The sequence below is a fragment of the Haliaeetus leucocephalus genome, unplaced genomic scaffold (genome assembly GCF_000737465.1).
Source record: "Haliaeetus leucocephalus isolate CR32 unplaced genomic scaffold, Haliaeetus_leucocephalus-4.0 Scaffold536, whole genome shotgun sequence".
NCBI lineage: Eukaryota > Metazoa > Chordata > Aves > Accipitriformes > Accipitridae > Haliaeetus > Haliaeetus leucocephalus.
Window position 1 is genome coordinate 6,310,450 of NW_010972972.1, and position 18,510 is coordinate 6,328,959.

Below are 18,510 nucleotides of genomic sequence, written 5' to 3' on the forward strand. Positions count from 1 at the left end.
GGAAGGAGGCGGAAGAGGTTGTGGGCGCCTCGGCAAGATGGCGGCGACGCTGCGGATCCAGAGCGACTGGAGCCAAGCGCTGAGGTGGGCATGGTCCTCTCGGTCCTCTTCCCCTAGTTCCGGTCCCCTTCTCCGCACTCACCGCCGCTCTTTCTCTCCGCAGGAGGGACGAGGGAGAGGCCTGGCTGAGCTGCCGGAGCCCTGGTGAGTGCTGAGGGGCCTGAGGAGACCTCGGAGGGAGGCGGGCTGAGGGGGTGTCTGGGGGGCTTGAGGGAGCCCTGTGCGTTAGGAGGGGGTGAGGGCGGTTGGGGATGCACTGTGGTTTGGGGCGGGGGGGTGAGGGTGGTTAGGGGATGCCGTGTGGTTTGGGAGGTTGGGGAGGGCAGTTGGGGGGTTGCCCTGTGGGTTAGGAGGGGTTGAGGGCAGTTGGGGGGTTGCCCTGTGGGTTAGGAGGGGTTGAGGGCAGTTGGGGGGTTGCCCTGTGGATTAGGGGAAGGTGAGCTGAAGGGGGGGTCTGGGGTCTGAGAGGTGGTCGAGCTGATGGCTGCTCTCCCCGCAGGGAAGCCGACCCTGTACGGCAGCCTGACCCGCCGCGGGCTCAGCACTGAGGGCGTCCCTGACATCGCTGCTTCCGAGGGCTTCGTGGTTGGGACAGTCACCAAGGTGCCAGGGCTGGGGTGGAGCAGGGGTCAGTAACTGCCTTCCATGTGCAAAAGGGCGATACTTTTACAACAGTCAAAACAGCAGCCTAAAGCTGTTGCCCAGGCCCTTGCATGGTCCTGTCCAGCTGTCCTAGGCCTCCCGCCTCTGCAGTGTCCTGGATTTGGTCTGTAGCATTCCATAGTCGTGCTGGAGCTGTGTGTCATGGCTGGCCAGGACGTAGTGGCCATCTCTTGCCACCCGGGGCCTGGATCTTGAGGAGGCGTAAGGAGACGAGCCCAATGCTGCACCTTCCATCAGTCTTCAGGCTGTGAGAGACCACAGCTGGGTCCAGATCGTAGTTCTACCTTGGCAGCCCCTGTGTTTCAGTAGGCGTAAGAACACTTCTAATTCTTTTCCCCTCTCTTTCCTCCTCTAGAAAAGCATTCTCATTTCTTGTCCTCACGAAAATGTGTCTACCAAGTTCCTGGCCCCATACACAACTTTTTGTAGAATTCATCAGAAAAGTGTAAGTAACCTTGTGAAGTGAATGAGAAATAACTAGAAGCAACCATGAACTTTCACATGTCTCTGACCATCACGTGCTTGTTCTGAGGGGTGGTCTGCAGCATGACTTTGTGTGTGAACTAGGTAATGAAATATATCAGACTGTAAGAACTTGGGAAACTTGATGATGGTTATGTTTAGCCCCCAAACATAATCTTTAAAATTCTTTAGACTGTTTTCTTTCAGGTGATGTAATTTCTGCTCACTTCAGGCCCATGATAGATCCTCCTGTAAAGGAATAAGATATGTGAATTAGTGTGTCGAAAACCAAGATAAAAATAAGAGGTTCCAGGTACTGATCTCTTCATCTCTGACTGGTTCAAATCTATCCCTAGTTTATAGCAGCTGTTTGCTCCTATGTAATGAAGTTGTCTGTATTTGATATTTGCTGTATGAATTTCTGTGTGTAGGGGTGGGAATTGAATATTGCATAAACTCACCTTGACCTGTTGAGAATTCAGACCCCAGAAAGGCCCAGCTTTTATTTAAAAAATAAATAAATTGCATGAACTTCTCACTTATTTAAAAGCAGTCCTACTTGTTTTCCTGAAAAATCTTTCTTATTGCACCCCCATCAATCTGCGGGTGCAACAAGTAACAGCTTGTCACTAAACTGTGATACAGAAAGGCTGACTCTGACCTGAAATTTCATTTCTTCACTCAAGAGAAGCACATAACTTGGCTTTGCTGGAAAGTAGTCTGTGTTTTTGCTGAACACTTAACCCTACGTGGAAATGATCCAAGAAACTACCGAGTGTGTAGCCTGCAGGTACAGCCGGCTGCCCTAAAGGGAGTCCCCTGAAGGCTCCTGTGGAGATGTTTTAGTGCACTTGTCTCATGATTTATTAAGTAAATGGTTGTGATAAACCCAGCTGAAAATGCTGAAAAGTTAGTCTCTGTTAATGAAGCTCAAAAGTGGTATAAATCAAGGTGCGTTTTGACATCAAGGCAATTCTGCATCTCTACAGCTGTTTTAAGAGGAAGTGGGGGCTCTGCTGAGAGACAGAGCTTGGCAGTAAGGCAGCTCTGGAGACAGAGGTGAATCACTTCTCTGAGCTTTGTGCTACTTAAGAGTCCCCAGCTGCCCTTTTGTGTGATAAATGGAATCAACATTCAAAGCACAGCAAAATGGAAATGCAGGCGTAAGTGTTTAGTCTGCTGTCAAATGGGTGTGATGGGTTACAGCTGCACTGCAGATATCTCCTCTGGAAAGCAGCTGAAGCAATATCTATTAATATGTAGATGAGTTTAAAGCTGGTGTGGACTAAGCTCCAGTTATCCTTTTACCTGCTGCCTCTTGTTCTGGGCACTCGTGCTTGGCCTTGCCTGTTTATGTATCCCTCCTGAAAATTTGAGGATATGTCAAACATCAGTGAGGCTTTTCATTCCTCCTTGAATGACCTTCACAGGCTTTTTTTTTTTTAACTAGGGAGCAAATTACCACAGATTGGTTTGTTATATAAAATGCCACACAAGTTAGAGTCATAGAATCATTTAGGTTGCAAAAGACCTTTAAGATCAAGTCCAACCATAAACCTAACACTGCCAAGCCCACCACTAAACCATGTCCCTAAGTGCCACATCTACATGTCTTAAATATGTCCAGGGATGGTGACTCAACCACTTCCCTGGGCTGTCTGTTCCAAGGCTTGATAGCCCTTTTGGTCAAGAAATTTTTCCCTAATACCCAACCTAAACTTCCCTGGCACAACTTGAGGCTGTTTCCTCTTGTCCTATCACTTGTTACTTGGGAGAAGAGACCAACCCCCACCTCACTACAACCTCCTTTCAGGCAGTTGTAGAGAGCGATAAGGTCTCCCCTCAGCCTTTTTTTCTCCAGGGCTAAACAACCCCAGTTCCCTCAGCCGCTCCTCATAAGGCTTGTGCTCCAGACCCTTCACCAGCTTCGTTGCCCTTCTCTGGACACGCTCCAGCACCTCAAAGTCTTTCTTGTAGTGAGGGGCCCAAAACCGAACCCAGTATTCGAGGTGTGACCTCGTTAATGCTGAGTACATGTTACCAATGTATTTCTCATGTTACAGATATGTAAGTAAATGTACTTAATGGCTGTTGTAATGGCTAAACCATTACCTTGTGCTCTTATTTAAATCTTCTAATTCCTGTTTCCATTCCCGATTGTTTTTTTCAACTGGAGGTTGAGTATTGATCCTGCACCCTATTAAAATTAGCTGTGATTTGAGCTGTCAGAGCTTTTCAGGAGAGGAGTTTGGTCTGACCCTTGCTTGGACAGGAGAACTTATGACTGAAATGTGGCATATCATGTCCCCACAAGCTCTGGCTGATGCACATGCAGCAATAGGATACCATAGGATGTCCTGCTTAACATCGGGAAACAGCTGGAGATTGATGCAGGTCTGTTATGCATTTGGTCTGCCCAAGGCCATCATCCTTAAATCTCGGGCCTCTAGCTGTCATCTTTTTTGGCAAAGTCTCTCAATCTACTCATATCTTTGGGTTTGCCTGTGAACATGGTAGTAAATCTGACTGTCTCTTCAGGCTGGCTGCTAGCTAAGGCTGAGCATGTGCAAGAGGGTCGACAGAGCCCAGTCCTGTTTGAGAATAGATAATTGTTCAGAAAAGCATTTAATCTGAAGCCTGGCATAAAGATGAGCAGCCTCATCCCTTACATACCTGACCAGGTGGTTGCAACCTGCAAGCGCACTGTCAGACTGTGCAAGTTAAGACCAGAAACCTGTGCTTTGTTGTGCTGGTGAGGGGGTTGGAATGGCGATGGAACTGTAATCTGCATTTCTTGTGGTGGATCTGCATTTCTCACTTCTGGCAGTGGATTTTACCACTGTAGTATTTTCTTCTAATCCATGGAGTGCAAATGCAATTACTAGGAAGCTTTCGGAGGTAATACAGCATGACTCCAGTATCCACATCTTGCAAGACAAAGCAGCTATTCCACTACATAGTTGTGATAGTTTTATTGTTTTTTGCAGGATGCAACACTAGTGTTAACCTTTGTTCTAATAAAATCTATATTGTTTTTTCAGCCTGTTTAGTGTTGCTGCAATCTGTGTTGGAAATACCTCTGTCACTTGGGAGATGTAATTGTTTCACTGAAGGCTAGAATACCTGTTATCTTAAATTATTTTAGAATAGAATAGAATATTTCAGGGACCTGCAATGATCATCTAGTCCAGCTGCATTTATCCACAACTAAAATGCATCTGCCTTTCTCAAAAGGCAGCAATAATGTCTGGCATCATGGGAAAGGCTACCCTTTTGCAAGAACATAAGATCAACATCTGCTCTCTTCAGAAGTATTCAGCTTTCCCAGTGTTTATGCAAAGCAGGCAGTTGTTAATACCTTAGTGTGATAGACTGTGAGGAGTTAGCCTGCCTGCATAAGGAACTAGTTTTGAGTCAGTGTTTCAGAAAATTTGCCATTGGCTTCATAAATATCTCAAACAATGTCTTGTGGGCTTGTGAGTCAGGGCGCTCTCAAGCTGGCCAGTTATCTTGAGCTGGTGTGGAACAGCTTGGCTCAATTTCTTACCTGTGTACAGGAGTTGCTAGAAAAATCCAGATTTCTGCTTCACCTGGGGTAAACCTGAAATACAGCTGCTGTCTCTGCAGGCTTCTGACTCAGCATTTCTTTTTCTCCCTGCTTGGCAGATCTCTGTAGAGTCACAGGCAGAGAATAACAATTTCTCTGTCAAATTTGGTGGCAATTACAAGAAATCTAGGGTGCTTTGTGCCAGGTTCCAGTCACCCAACTTGTCTGAGCCCTGGCTGCAGGTCAGCCCAGATCAGCAGCTCACTCTTGAAGGAGGAATGCAGCAATCTGTGTAAACAGATAAACTGAGGAGGATTTCTTTTTGTGCTGCCCTTGTCCTCTAGATAAACCCTGCTGTTCAGGATCTGCTTGTTTTTTGATTTCTTAAGGGCTTAATTAATATCTCATAAAACATATCAAGAGGGTGAGGTGAGAAAGCCTGTGAAGTCCTTGCTTTAATGTTAGGATATTATCAGGCTGAAAATGTTTAGCTAGGACTTTGGAAGCTCTTTTGGGTGTTTTAAATGAGTCCAGCAGTGTGTCTTGGGGAGATAATAGTGCTGAATGATGTACTTGGCAGATGTCCCCCAGTACAGAGTTAGGGTCTTGAGCAGAAATACCTATATACAGGGTCATTCATATAAAGCTAATGTTTGGTGGTTTTACCCTCCTGCAGATTACCTGTCTTGATATTTCCAGTGGTGGAGGGCTTGGCGTGTCTACCAGCACAGATGGGACCATGAAGATCTGGCAGGCTGCGAATGGAGAAATAAGAGTAAGACCGTCTAAGCTTTGACATTGTGTGTTGTCTGTGACATTACTGAAGTCATTCGGCCGTGACTTTGGTCAGGCTATCCACACACTTTTTATTGAAAAGCTAATCGAAATTTGACATCTTGGTGGTTTTAAGTCAAAACTGTTGGAAGACATGACTTCTCCCAAGGGAAATGATGCTCAGCAATCCAGAGAGGAGTCCCAGGGTGAAAATGAGAATGGGTACTTAGGAATGACAGCTAGAGTGCAGAAGGTAACTGACAGCTCCTAACCTGCGTGGTACAAGCACTGAACTTCTTCTGCAGTAGAGAAGAGGTGAGGAAGAAAAGACTCCTGCCTGTGATGGATTAACCACATCATGGCTATCTGCCTTACCAGTTAAGGTGTTTCTTGTGGAGCTTGACCTGTCCGCTGCTTGTTTGGCAGAGGATAAAGACATTTAACCTGTGATTAGAAACAAATGTAGTATCCTTTGCTATGTAATTAGCTACTCAGATGGTAGAGGGAAGGTGCAAAGCGTACCCGCTACCTCTTTGACTGCCTCAAATTCAGATGAGTCTGTTCCAGGAACACAAACCCAAAGGATTTGAACTTAATCCTCTGCCCACGTGGGAACGCCAGGTTTTCCAGTGTCATAGCTCAAAAATTGCTCGGCATAAGGTTGATAACAATGGAACTAGCACATAGTTCTTTGTTTTTCCAGAGACTATTGGAAGGCCATGTGTATGATGTGAATTGTTGCAGGTTTTTCCCATCGGGCCTCGTGGTTCTGAGTGGGGGAATGGATGCCCAGCTAAAGATCTGGTCAGCAGAAGATGCCAGCTGCGTAGTAACATTTAAAGGTCACAAAGGAGGTACAGAGTACTTAGCCTTTAAAATGCTTGATCTGCCGTGTGTATAATTGCCTTGCATCCGAGGACTAACATTCAGTCGCCAGCCTACTGCCCTTTGTGCTCTGCATTTGTATTAGATGTCCAGAGTATCTTTTTCAAGCTCCCAGAACTTGAATAAAAAGATCAGTAGTTGTTGTATTAGACAGATGAAACTGTTTCACCCACCAGCCTGTGTTTTCCTCATTAATTAAAGTAAAAGGAGGGAGGATGCAGTCCATTAGTCTGTCGCGAGTGGCAGAGGTCAAGGCAGAGGGCATTCTGCTCCTCCAGGGCAGTCTCAGCTCTCCAGAGCTCTGACCTGCATTCAGTAAGTAGCCTTGCTGCCTGCACTGAGAATGCCTCTTGCTTGCACCCAGATCATCCTGCTTACATTCAGTTGCTCCACAGCCTCTTCCTTTTTTTTTTTTTCTTTTTTTTTTCTTGCCCAGAAAAGCATATAGCAGTTTATTATGGTCCTGCAGAACTCAGGCAGGCAGTTACCTGCCTCGAGGACGTGTGCTGTTGAAAGTGAGTAAAGCAGAACAAGAGGAGCTGCAAAGATAATTAAGAGATTTAAGAGATTATTTCTTAAGAAGGGCTGGAATAAGCATGTCCACCCTTGTACCGAGGGCAGATGTTCAGCTCTGCCCCTGCTGATGGTCGTGCTGCTGAAAATGAGAGCAAATTCTTCACCCTCCTTGTGTCCTCATGCAGAGGATGCACTGGCTACCTTACATGGTTGAGTTTAGTGCTGTTCCTTGCATTCAGGGTCTACGCTACAAACTCCTCCAGTTGATGCTGTCTTAGTCCTAAAGAAGAACTGCAAGGGAAGGCAAATGAGCTACCCAGAAAGGCTCCTGAGAGCTGTGATCAAAGCAAGTTTCTGGACAGAGCCTCTGTTAATCTCTGGAAAGAAGATTTGGTTTCCAGGACCCCTCGTTCAGAAGCAGTGTGGATTTATATGTAATGCTTAAGCAGGCTTCCATTTTACTCCTGTTTACACCTGACCCACAGCACAGTGGCTGGTGCTGCTGTCTTGTCATGGTGATTACTTCCTAAGGGATGCCGACTTGAATGCTTGGGTGATCATGAGCAAATCCAAGTGAATTGTGGATGTGGCATCAGATGCCCAAAATCCTACTCCTAATTATCTCCTCCCTGAGAAACTAACTGCTCTATACAGGTTGTTTTCCCTGTCTCACAAGATGCTAGGCTTTATTGAAAAGGTTAATTAATAAGCCATGTGGCTGGCTGCCCAAAACTTGATTAACTTGAAAACTTGTCTTGTGCTGAACCTGCCATTGTTCTCATATGATCTATTTGTGTGGATTCAAAATACTTTGCTGCAAATGTCCTGTAAACAAAATGCGGCAGGCAGCGTAACAGAGCTTTGGTCAGAATGAAGTTGGCTGGCTGGCTCCTGATGACTCTGAAGTTGACTTTGTTTGCTGCTTATAACTCCAGCCCAAACTGCTGCAGTTGATTTGCTTGGCTTGTCCTGTCATTTGAACTTGTCATGTTTAATGACTGCTTCTGTAGGGAAAGTGTCAATTAAATCTTCTAACCATCTGACTGTTCCCTTCCAAAAAAACACTGCGTCATTTTTCAGATCTAGACTCAACAGCCCGCAGTGAAGTGAAGTATTTAGGGGATATTAGCACCTGCAAAGACTGCTCTTTTGATGTTGCTGTAGCTGCATAATGTGGATGCTGCTTGCCCCACACAACTTTTGGGATTATCCAGAGCTGGACTTGGCAACGTTTTAAGAGTGCTGGGCCAGACTGTTTTCTGCCCAAGTTAGAGGTTAGTTCTGGAGGTAGAAATTCAGCAGCAGCTGCAGTATTGGCTCAGTTCGAGGTGAGGTGTTGCCGATCATTTTATTGGTAATATCTTGCCTCTGTGTTGGGCATGTGATTTGCTGGGAGCTGCTGCCTCCCATGTACATCTTTCTAGATGCAGTGGCTCCCTGCCCCACGTTGCACACCACGCAATTTGGCTGTGTGTGACTGGTGGCACTCTGGGGACAGTGGCTTGGGGCTTGTAGTTGAGTTCACCTTGGGAAATGAGATGCTTTGTCTGTCTGCCTTCCATGCTGTCTGTCTGAGCATGGTCTTTGCTTTGATGCAGGTATTTTGGACACTGCCATTGTGGATCGGGGAAGAAATGTCCTTTCCTGCTCTAGAGATGGCACTGCCCGCCTCTGGGACTGTGGAAAATCCGCCTGTCTGGGTGTCATTGCTGACTGTGGCTCTCCTGTCAACGGCATTGCTGTGGGCACTGCTGACAACTCACTGAACCTGGGCACGCCTGAAAAAGCTCCTAGTAAGGGTTTTTCTCTTAAAATTCAACCTTTGTTTCCCTTCCCCAAACTGCTTACGTTTGTCACCAATAATCCTGAGTGCTTGACACGCTGCTGTGTGCCCTTGTACCAACTAGGGAAGGGAACTAGGGTTGCCAAAATAGAGCACTCCAGTCCTGCAGAGGAATTGAGCCTTATCAAGCAGTTTGAGTGATTAACAGGAGTCTCTTTGATTACTGTCCTGCCTTGCTGCATCTGGTGTCTTAGGGTATGGAGGAATGGTGTTACAGGTTCAGCAGGGGTGATCCAAACTGTCAGGTTTTGGTACCATCAAGACTTGTTGTATAGCCACTGCTGCAGTTAACTATTGTCCTTTTGTCAGGTGAACGTGAGATTGGGACAGAAGGGAAAATCCTGCTGCTGGCTCGAGAAGACAAGAAGCTTCAAGGAGTGGGACTGCAGAGCAGGCAGCCGGTAAGGAGTCTGAGACTCTCAGAAGTACCTGCCTGGGAGAGTGCTCTGAGATGCTGCTATAAAATCAGCTCCGGGGCCCCAGTCCCTTTGTTTCTATTGCTGCTGCAGCAGCTCCTCAGTTTGTACACTGCTGTTCATGTGGCTGTGCGGAGCACTGGGGTGAGGAATTGAGCCAGGTTAAACCTAGATAGTTTATCTATCTAATTATTCAGTGTTATTCCAGCTCCATTCCCCAGTGAGGTTCACCATGTGGCACAGAAGGGGACAGAACCAGGCTGGAGGCAGGGGAGGGCTCATCTGCCTGCCTTTGGTCTTATGCTGCAGTGTTGTCCCCTGTATGTATTCCCTGGAGGAGAGACTAAAACCTGGTACAATAAAGGGATGCTTTCTCTCCTTCCTGCTGGCCAGATTTTTACATGGGGGTTTGAGGAGGAAGAATTGCTCACGATTTAACCTGGGTATGGAGGATATGGTATTTAAATTTGAACAGTGGCCAGTAGATGTCATTGTGAGTGCAGGAACTGCAGGCTGTCTCATCCAGCCAAGGTGTAAAGTTGCTGTTTATTCTGGCAGGTGTTTTAAGCAGTGTGTGAAGGGGACCTTAGGTCGTCACCAGTCCATCTCCTTCCTCTTGGCAAAGGGAGATGGATTTGGTAGATCTAGGGTATTGAAGATCTTATCAGGCACTCCTGGTGATGTAGCAGATTAAACTGCTTGTGGTGTTTGTGGAGAGTAAAATTTGGGTGGAACAGATAAGCTCACCAAGGCCTGTCAGTGAGATGGCAAAGGCTCACCTGGGAGAAAACTCACAGCCTCTGTAACAGTGACTGCAGCTCTGGGAGGAAGGAGTGGTCTTTGCCAACCTGCCATGCAGATCTGGTCTCGCTGCTCCATGGGTGTCTGAAGATTAGTCTGAGCTCAGTATTGGTTCACCTGTCACAGTGACACATCCTTTATCCAAAGGAGACTCAGGAGCATTCACTGATTGCAGTGTCTCTGCTGACTTGGCAAAACTGATCCTGGAGCACTGTTCCCTTCTGTGTTTTGGAGCAGAGCTGAGGGGTTATTAACCTCTGGGTTTGCCAGTTTGTGCCGTGACTCGTGGAAGTGATGTACTGACTTCTAAATAAATTATTGCTTCCTTCTCCTGGGTGTCCTGTGTCCTCATCCATGAGTGTCTGACACTTGAATTTGTTCCTGTATTCCCAGGTGTTCCTCTTCGTTGGATCTGATGCGTTCAACTGCTGCACATTCCTCTCAAGTACCTATATCCTAGCAGGGACTCAGGATGGGAACATATATCAGCTGGATGTGAGAAACACAAAGTGAGTGTGTGCTTGGGGCTGCAAATATTTAAATGACAGCTAGTTTTTTGCCTGGGAAAGAGAGCCAGATCGAGGGTGCTGGCAGACAGTGCCCCTTCTGAAGGGTGGATACAGCCCAAGCCATGGCACCGTGAGCTCTTGAGCCTCTTGCAGCCATTTCTTTCTCTTGGGGAGCACTGGGGAGGATACTTTTGCTTGGGTTGGTGATCTGATGGGATGTTCTTTGGGAGGTGCCTTCTAAAAGACTATAGGCTCTGTGTGGCCTCCTTTAGTTACTGAAAAGCTTTTCAGTCTTGATCTGTGACCAGGGGTGGTCTTGGCATAGCCTGACCTCTCAGATTATTGCTTTTTTTAATATATATATAAAAATTATGTTCATATATTGTGTACTGTGCATATTATGTTATATATGAATATTTGTGCGATTATATATAATCTATGTACATAAAGAAGTTTTCTGCTAAATCTGTCTACAAGCATAACAGCAGTATTCCTCCCACCAAAAGCACAGGCCCTTCCTCTCCTTCACCAATAAGACCTAAGTGTCTTTGTAAGGTCTTATGCTTTACCCTGATCCTCATTCCAGCATAGGACTGGAACTGAGCTGTCGCTGAGGGCAGGAGCTGCTCTAAGTTGGTTTTTATTGGTGTCAAAGGCGAGCTTCGAGCAGGGAGGCATCCAGATGGTGCTTTTGGGTCGGGGCTGGAGAGGCTGGCACCAACATCTGAAGAGTCTTTCATGCTGGATGAGCTCCAAGCTTTTGTCTGTGCCTTGGTAAAGATAATTCCTGTCTATGATCCATGGAGGCATGCTGATGTTCACCTGCTAGCTACTCCCATTTCCATCCTTTGGCAACATCCGCAGGAAAACCAGTGCTGACTTCCATCTGCTTCTAGGGGACAGAGACTCTTTGCTAACCACTGATCAAGTCCCCATGTCCTGTACATTCTCCTCATGTATCTTTTAACCACGAGCTCACACTCTTTCAGTGTTTGCACATTGGAATGGACTCTTGACTATAGACCGTAATACTCATCCCTTGTTTGTGCTCCTTTTTCTAGCGCTCCAATCCAGGTCATCCATAGATCAGGAGCGCCAGTGCTTTCACTGCTCCCGTACCGAGATGGATTTATTGCCAGCCAAGGTAACTCAAGTCCTGTATTGTGTGAGTAGGAGTTGTATAATCGAATTGAGGAGTTTTCTGCTCTTTGGGTATTGCTGTCTTAGATAGAAGCACTGGCTGGCTGGGCAGAGTGTCCATGGCAAAAAGGGGATGTAGTAGGAGCTATATTATATGGTTGCTTTTTGCCTTCTGATTTTTTTTTCCCCCCGTGTTCCTCCAAAATAGGGCCTCTAAGTTGCCTCTCAATGATTAAAGCCTTTTCCCATCTCTCTGACATCCTCACAGCACTTCTCCCTCTTCCTGGGGACTCTGTCTGCTGTGATCAGGTGTTTCTGATGGGCCTGTTAGTGCTGTTTGCAATAAAGAGTGTGGCTTATTTCACTAATTGGCCACCGTTCTTTCCTTGCTTCGTATCTGTTCTGCTCATGTAGGTGATGGAACCTGCTTTATCATTCAGCAAGACCTCGATTATGTCCTCGATCTCACAGAAGCTGACTGCGACCCTGTGTACAAGGTAAGGAATACTGTGTATCGCCCAAGATAAAGGGTGCAGGGAAAGGTGATGCCAGGTAGCAGGCAGCTGCCTTTATCTCAGGATTTGGCAGCCTTTACAACGGGTTCCTTCACACAGTTGACTTTTAAGCTTTTTTTTTTTTCTAGCTGAATAATCTTAATATTTTGCGTAAACAAATCCTCTGTGGTATACTCTGGCGTTATCTCCATCATGCAGGAGCAAAACTGAAGCAGTGGAGTAGCTTGGTGGTTGGAGTAGCTCTGGCAGAACTGTGTTTCTGTAAAAAGCGTGAATTAATTGTGCTCGGAGGATCATTGGGGTAAAAGCAGCAGCCGACTGCGCAGTGCTGCCCATCTTCTCTTGTCCCCTCATGACTCGAGACCAGAAAATGGGTCTTGCTGTTATGTTTCCAGATGCCTCGCTGCGCTTGTGCAGATTGGGGAGGGTGACCTGGGTTCCCTGGGCTTTCAACCTGGTGGCACTGGTGCAAATCAGCTCTTTTTTTTAACCCGTTCCAGCTCTGCACTCCAGTTCCCCCTCTCCTAGCCAACACGCACCCTCAAGGGTAACACTCAGCCTCACATGGAGGCTGAGATTTGACCTGCACAACTCATTGGCGTGTGCAAAACACAAGAAAACTGTGAAAAAAAGTAATTTTCTGTTTCGAATTTAACAGAAGAACCCTTGTGTGAGCACTTACCTGCTCCCTATGCTCCTGGTAAAACCTAGAACTGTTCTTGGAAACCTGCTAATGCTGTTTCAGGGGACACTCACCTCCTCTTCCCTCTGTAAAAGCCCAAAAGGAAAGCTGATCTGAGAATTTTACTTTTAACTGTCACTTGGGAAATACTATGCTTAAATACTACTTCCCCCCCCACCCCGGCTCTTTTTCAGGTGGCTTCTTGGGAGAAGCAAATTTACACATGCTGCAGAGACGGGATAGTGAGGAGATACCAACTTTCCGAACTTTAAGTGTTCAGATTGGCCAGATAGTGGAGAGATGTGTCCAAATAGCTCTTCCACGCTTATTTTCCTGTACAGTGTGTTTGAGATGTGTATATAGAAGTTTTTGAGGCTATTGTGATGACCAGGCTCTATACAGAGGTTTTTGGTGACAGGTAATATTTCTTACTACAACACAACTTTGATCATTTTTTTAATTCTGAGAGCGTCTTTGAGGTGTTAGAGAGGATCTTGTGTTGCAATAATTTTTTTTCACCGCTGAAAAACTGCTCTTTCTAAGGGGGGGGGCGGGGGGCGATGCAGGCAACTGTATCACGGTATGGACTGAAATAAAGCTACTGCTTTGATAACCCGCGTGTGGAAAAGAAATTTTCCAAGAAAACGTCTTTTTTTTAAAAAAGAGGGGGGGGGAGAGAGAGAGATAAAAGAGAGAAGAGAGGAAAAAAGAGAGGAGCAGGAGAGAGGGGAGAAACCAGAAGAGAGAGAGGAGAGTGAGAAAAGAGCGGGAAAGGAGAGAGAAAAGAGAAAAAAGGAGAGAGAAACGGGAGAGAGAAAAGGAGGAAGGGGGAAAAAAGGAGGAAGGAGGGGAAGTTAAGGGGAAAAAAAGAGGGGGGGGAAGAAGAGAGGCCTGGGGCGGGTGGAGTCCGGAAGTGTGCGGGGAGAACTACAACTCCCATGGTGCCCGGCGCGGCACGGGACCGGAAGTTCCCGTCGCCCCCCGACGCGGTGTCCATAGCAACGTGGGAGCGGGCCGCCATGGGGCAGGACTACTACGCCGTGCTGGAGCTGGGCCGCGGTGCCACGGACGCCGACATCAAGAAGGCGTGAGGGGCCTTGGTCTTGTCGGGGGGGGAAGCCCCGGGGCCGGGGAGAGACCTGGGGGTCCGGGACCCTGTGGGGGGCTGCCGTTCGCCTCCCCCTGCTCCCCACAGCAGGGGCCTGAGGAGGGGAAAGGACCTGGGAGAAGGTGTGAGGGAACAGCCTAGGCTGGGGGGGGGGGAGGGGGGTTCTGGGGCGCCGGGGCTGGCTACGAGGCTGGGCTCTCCCCTCCTTTCCCCTTCATAGCTATCGGAAACTGGCCTTGAAGAACCATCCTTTAAAATGCAAGGAGCCCTGGGCGCTGGAGAGGTTCAGGCGGCTGGCGGAGGCCTACGATGTGCTCAGCGACCGTAAGTGGGGAGACGGTTCTCTTCCACACAGTTAAGGGGCAGGAGGGGTCGGACGGGGGGGTGAAGCGCCTCTGGTGTGGCCAGAGGTGTGCTGAGCTCTGAACCCCCGGTCCCTGGCACACCCAGGGAGGTGGCGTCAGCTTTGCGACCCACAGCCAGGCTGAGAGCTGGCATATGCTCCTGCTTCCATCCCACCTGCTGCTGTTCACAAGGTGGTGGGGAACCCCCCCTCCAGCCTCCATCCAAGCAAAACCTGGATCTCAGACTGGGGCTCTCACCCCGCACCCAGCATGGGGGGAGCGTGCCATTCCCAACTCCTCCTTGTTCCCTAAGCCATGAAGAAAGGCATCTACGACAAGTTTGGAGAAGAGGGGCTGAAAGGCGGCATCCCCTCGGAGTTTGGCGGCGAGAACCCCTGGACCGCCGGCTATGTGTTTCACAATAACCCTGACAAAGTCTTCAGGGAGTTCTTTGGTGGAGACAACCCTTTTGCAGGTGGGTAGGGGGGCTCTGAGGGGTGGCCCAGGCCAGTCTGTGGCTGTCGTGGTGCTGTGGCCACTGCCAGCTCTGAGCTTTAAGCTTTACGGGGATGTTTCCCTGCTCAGCTACTCTCAGGTTCCTCTGGGGTTGCTGGTCTCCAGTGCTTGGAGGTTAGATCCTGACTTCCCCCAGTCCTGGGTGGGCAAGAGGCCCGAGGGGTGCGTGTTCAGGCTGTCAGGTCTCCCCAACTACTGTTGTGACCCTTTTCTTGGAGGATTTCCATCAAAAAGAGGGGTCAGGTTGGCGAGACTGCTGTAAACACGTGAGCAAGATAAAAACACTCCCGGAGAAAAACACTTCAGCTAAAGGAGGAAGGTGGTCCCAGGTAGAAGCAGATGGGAGGTTTCTGGGTGGTGTATTTGGGGTGCTCAGCTTCCACGATGAGGAGGCTCTGGGGGACACCCCTGACCCTCTGATCCGAGTGAGGTGACCCCCTCTCTGCTTGCTCACGCAGAGTTCTTTGCTGAGGACGGCTCGGAGTTGATCCTGCCCTTCGGAGGGCTGCGAGGACGAGGAGCGATGAAGCAAGATCCCCCGATCGTGCGGGATCTCTACCTCTCCCTTGAAGACCTGTTCTATGGCTGCACCAAGAAGATTAAGATCTCCCGCCGGGTAGGGGCAGTGGGTGTGAAGGAGGGGGGAATGCTCTGCAGGGTGAGGAATTTGGGTCTGGGCTCTCCTCCTTTTTGTGTAGGATGTTTCGGCAGCAGAACCTGAGGCTTTAGGGCTGGTCCTGCTCAGGGGGCTCAGCAGGCCATGGCACTGTGTCTGTGCCGTGGGGAGGGGTCGGAGCCAAACCCAGCAGAAACACCAGCAGGATCCAAACCGGTACCCTCCTCTCCTGCCTTGGTGAAAGGAATTCAGCACGAGAGGTGATGCAAAAGCTGCTGGGAAGGAAGGGCTGATTTCAGAGTGGGGTGGAGAAGGAGCACAGCGTTTCCTGCGCTCCCCTGATTTCATTTTCACATGGGGCTTTTTGTCCTTTGTGCTCTCAGTGACCTGAATCGCCCCCTCTCACTGTCCTGGTCTCCTGGTTTCAGCCCTGAGTTCCTCCTAATTGATCTGTCCCCATTTGTTCCCGCAGCCACTTTGCTGCGGAGTGTGAGCTGTACTTGCCCTCCTTTCTGCCGGCTCACACGCAGCTGGATGAGCAGAGCAGTTATAACGTCCTCTCTTTGGGCACCTCAGTGTCACAGATCACCGCTCTGTTTTGTCCCTTGGGCCCTGCAGAGAAGGACTTGGTGGTACCGGTGGATGAAAAGCTGGACATGAGCTGGCAATGCGAGTTTGCAGCCCAGAAAGCCAACCGTGTCCTTGGCTGCATCACCAGCAGCGTGGCCAGCAGGTTGAGGGAGGGGATTCTGCCCCTCTGCTCCGCTCTGGTGAGACCCCACCTGCAGTTTTGCATCCAGCTCTGGGGTCCTCAGCACAGGAGAGACAGGGACCTGTTGGAGCGGGTCCAGAGGGGGGACACGAAAATGGTCAGAGGGCTGGAACATCTCTGCTGTGAGGACAGGCTGAGAGAGTTGGGGTTGTTCAGCCTGGAGAGGAGAAGGCTCCGGGGAGACCTTACTGCGGCCTTCCAGTGCTTAAAGGGGGCTTGTAAGAAAGATGGGGACACACTTTTTAGCAGGGCCTGTAGCGATAGGACAAGGGGGTGATGGTTTTAAACTAAAAGAGGGGAGACTAGATATCAGACTAGATCTAAGGAAGAATTTTTTTACGCTGAGGGTGGTGAAACACTGGCCCAGGTTGCCCAGAGAGGTCGTCGATGCCCCATCCCTGGAAACATTCAAGGTCAGGTTGGACGGGGCTCTGAGCAACCTGATCTGGTTGAAGATGTCCCTGGCTGTGGCAGGGGGGGTGGACGAGACGACCTGGAAAGGTCCCTTCCAACCCAAACCGTTCTGTGATTCTATGACCCAGCTCTTCTAACCCCCTTGTCCACTCCCCAGGTGATGAACGAAGATGGTCAAACGAGCACCATCAGGGATAAGATCTTAACAATTGACGTGCAGCCGGGTTGGAAGCAGGGCACCAGGATCACCTTCGAGAAGGAAGGAGACCAGGTAGTGACCGTGACTTGACGTTCTGGGCCAGGTTTCCTTGAGATCAACTGTGCGCTCTTTGCAGGTTTCCCATTTCTGTGGGCAGTTGGCAGCACGGCTAACGGAGCAATTCAGTGTTACTGTTCTCAGAAACACTCTAAGGAGCCCTTCCTGCCTGGATTTTCCTTAGGATAGATAAAAAATAATTGAAAGGGGTGGCTTTCTGCCTAGCATCACCTTTGTGAAACCCAGTCTGATTTCCCTTAGCTGAGCAGGAGTCTTCAATAAAAGACTCCTTTTTTTCTTAAAGGAAGAGAATACCTTTCCCTTTTCTGAAGCTAGCTGAAAGCAGCAACAAAGGGGCAGGCATTCGTGTCACCTTTTCCTGTATAAAATCATTTGTTTTACACCAAACCATTTCCAGGTATCTTTATGTTTTTTCCTTCCATTTTAGGGCCCAAATGTCATTCCAGCTGACATCACCTTCATTGTCCAAGAGAAACTCCACCCAAGGTTTAAAAGAGCCAACGACAACCTCGCTTGCGTCACCACCATCCCCCTGGGAAAGGTAGAGCCAAGCGAGGGGACGGAGCCGCCCCAGCTTATGTTTCCCCTCTGGGGCTGCAAATGCAGCTCCAGGTCCCGCTCTGTACCTTGCAGGCGCTGATCGGCTGCACGGTGGACGTGAGGACGCTGGATGGGAGGCTGCTGAACATCCCCATCAACGACATTGTGGAGTAAGTGCCGCAGGGCAAACGGCTGATGGGCTCAGATGGTCGGCTGGGGCCTTTCTGCAGAGCCTGGTGGCCAAGGAGGTAAACGGACGCTTGGGAGGAACCTCAGCATTGGCCTGTTCCTCTTGGCAAGCGCTCGGCACTTCCCAAGCACGTCCCTGTTGCCTGAATTACTGGGGTGTTTCAAAAGCTTTTCCAGCAGGTTCAGGGCTCGGGGGGGTCCCAGCCTGGAGGAGGAGGAGGAGGAGGAGGATGCCCATTGTGGGCTACTCATCTGGTTGGGGGCCATGTTGGTGGTAGCAGAGGCAGGGAGCGGGCTTGGCGTGGGTGGGTGGAAGACACGAATGAGACGAGGGCTGGATGGTACAGCCTGCAGGGCAAGGAACGTGGGGACACAAGGCTGGAAGAGGAGGGCAGGCCACCAGTTGAAGCTGGAGGAGCAAACTTGCCTTAAGAAACCCTCTCAGAAGCATGCGTGGGGCTCTGCACGTGGACACATTGGGGCTCAGGGCCGTGGCCCCCATGTTCAGGATCATCCCACAGCTCCTCTCAGCCCCTTCCTTTGCTTTGCAGCCCCAAGTACTGTAAAGTGGTGCCAGGGGAGGGGATGCCGCTGCTCCAGGACCCCCGGCGCAGGGGTGACCTCCTCATCTATTTCAACATCTCCTTTCCCAAGAAGCTCACTCCTGATAAGAAAATGCTCTTGAAAAGTGCCCTCCTCTCCTAGGGAATGACGACCTTCCCCCTCTCCTCCCACCAATAAAGCTCTGCGACCAGCACTGTGGCTGGGTAGAGGTTGCTCCAGGTACCAGGGACCCTAAAATGTGGGATCACCCTAAAACACAGCACAACACAAGCTAAAACACAGCTTCCCCCTCGGGGAAGGGGGGACCCCCTGCCTGCACCCCACTCAGGGCAGGGGGAGCGGGGACAAGGACTTGGG

At 49.3% G+C, this 18,510-nt stretch overlaps 2 protein-coding genes across 4 annotated transcripts; both read left to right on the forward strand.

Annotated features, from left to right (window-relative positions):
- PAAF1 (proteasomal ATPase-associated factor 1) lies at positions 1-13,414 on the forward strand. 2 transcript variants are annotated; one of them, XM_010576654.1, is made up of 12 exons: positions 1-84; positions 164-204; positions 560-663; positions 1,079-1,168; positions 5,409-5,507; positions 6,210-6,360; positions 8,506-8,700; positions 9,060-9,151; positions 10,361-10,476; positions 11,538-11,620; positions 12,031-12,113; positions 13,008-13,414. In XM_010576654.1, the coding sequence occupies exons 1-12, from the start codon at positions 38-40 to the stop codon at positions 13,083-13,085; spliced, it is 1,179 nt and encodes a 392-aa protein (XP_010574956.1). In that variant the 5' UTR covers positions 1-37; the 3' UTR covers positions 13,086-13,414. The 2 variants fall into 2 exon arrangements, with proteins under 2 accessions (XP_010574956.1, XP_010574957.1); XM_010576655.1 differs by lacking the exons at positions 1-84; positions 164-204; positions 560-663; positions 1,079-1,168 and adding an exon at positions 3,244-3,579.
- On the forward strand, positions 13,148-18,311 carry DNAJB13 (DnaJ (Hsp40) homolog, subfamily B, member 13). Of its 2 annotated transcripts, none has more exons than XM_010576652.1 (8): positions 13,148-13,231; positions 14,142-14,245; positions 14,579-14,740; positions 15,240-15,397; positions 16,741-16,854; positions 17,288-17,401; positions 17,494-17,570; positions 18,141-18,311. In XM_010576652.1, the coding sequence occupies exons 1-8, from the start codon at positions 13,197-13,199 to the stop codon at positions 18,292-18,294; spliced, it is 918 nt and encodes a 305-aa protein (XP_010574954.1). In that variant the 5' UTR covers positions 13,148-13,196; the 3' UTR covers positions 18,295-18,311. The 2 variants fall into 2 exon arrangements, with proteins under 2 accessions (XP_010574954.1, XP_010574953.1); XM_010576651.1 differs by lacking the exon at positions 13,148-13,231 and adding an exon at positions 13,785-13,900.
- The last annotated feature ends 199 nt before the right edge of the window (positions 18,312-18,510 follow it).

Bases quoted from the DNA above. Each gene is read 5' to 3' on its own strand.
- PAAF1 (XM_010576654.1), top strand. From the start codon at position 38: ATGGCGGCGACGCTGCGGATCCAGAGCGACTGGAGCCAAGCGCTGAG. The intron at 85-163 runs GTGGGCATGGTC...TTCTCTCCGCAG, and splicing joins GACTGGAGCCAAGCGCTGAG to GAGGGACGAGGGAGAGGCCT. The intron at 664-1,078 runs GTGCCAGGGCTG...TTCCTCCTCTAG, and splicing joins TGGTTGGGACAGTCACCAAG to AAAAGCATTCTCATTTCTTG.
- DNAJB13 (XM_010576651.1), top strand. From the start codon at position 13,833: ATGGGGCAGGACTACTACGCCGTGCTGGAGCTGGGCCGCGGTGCCACG. The intron at 14,741-15,239 runs GTGGGTAGGGGG...TTGCTCACGCAG, and splicing joins TGGAGACAACCCTTTTGCAG to AGTTCTTTGCTGAGGACGGC. The intron at 17,571-18,140 runs GTAAGTGCCGCA...TTTGCTTTGCAG, and splicing joins CCCATCAACGACATTGTGGA to CCCCAAGTACTGTAAAGTGG.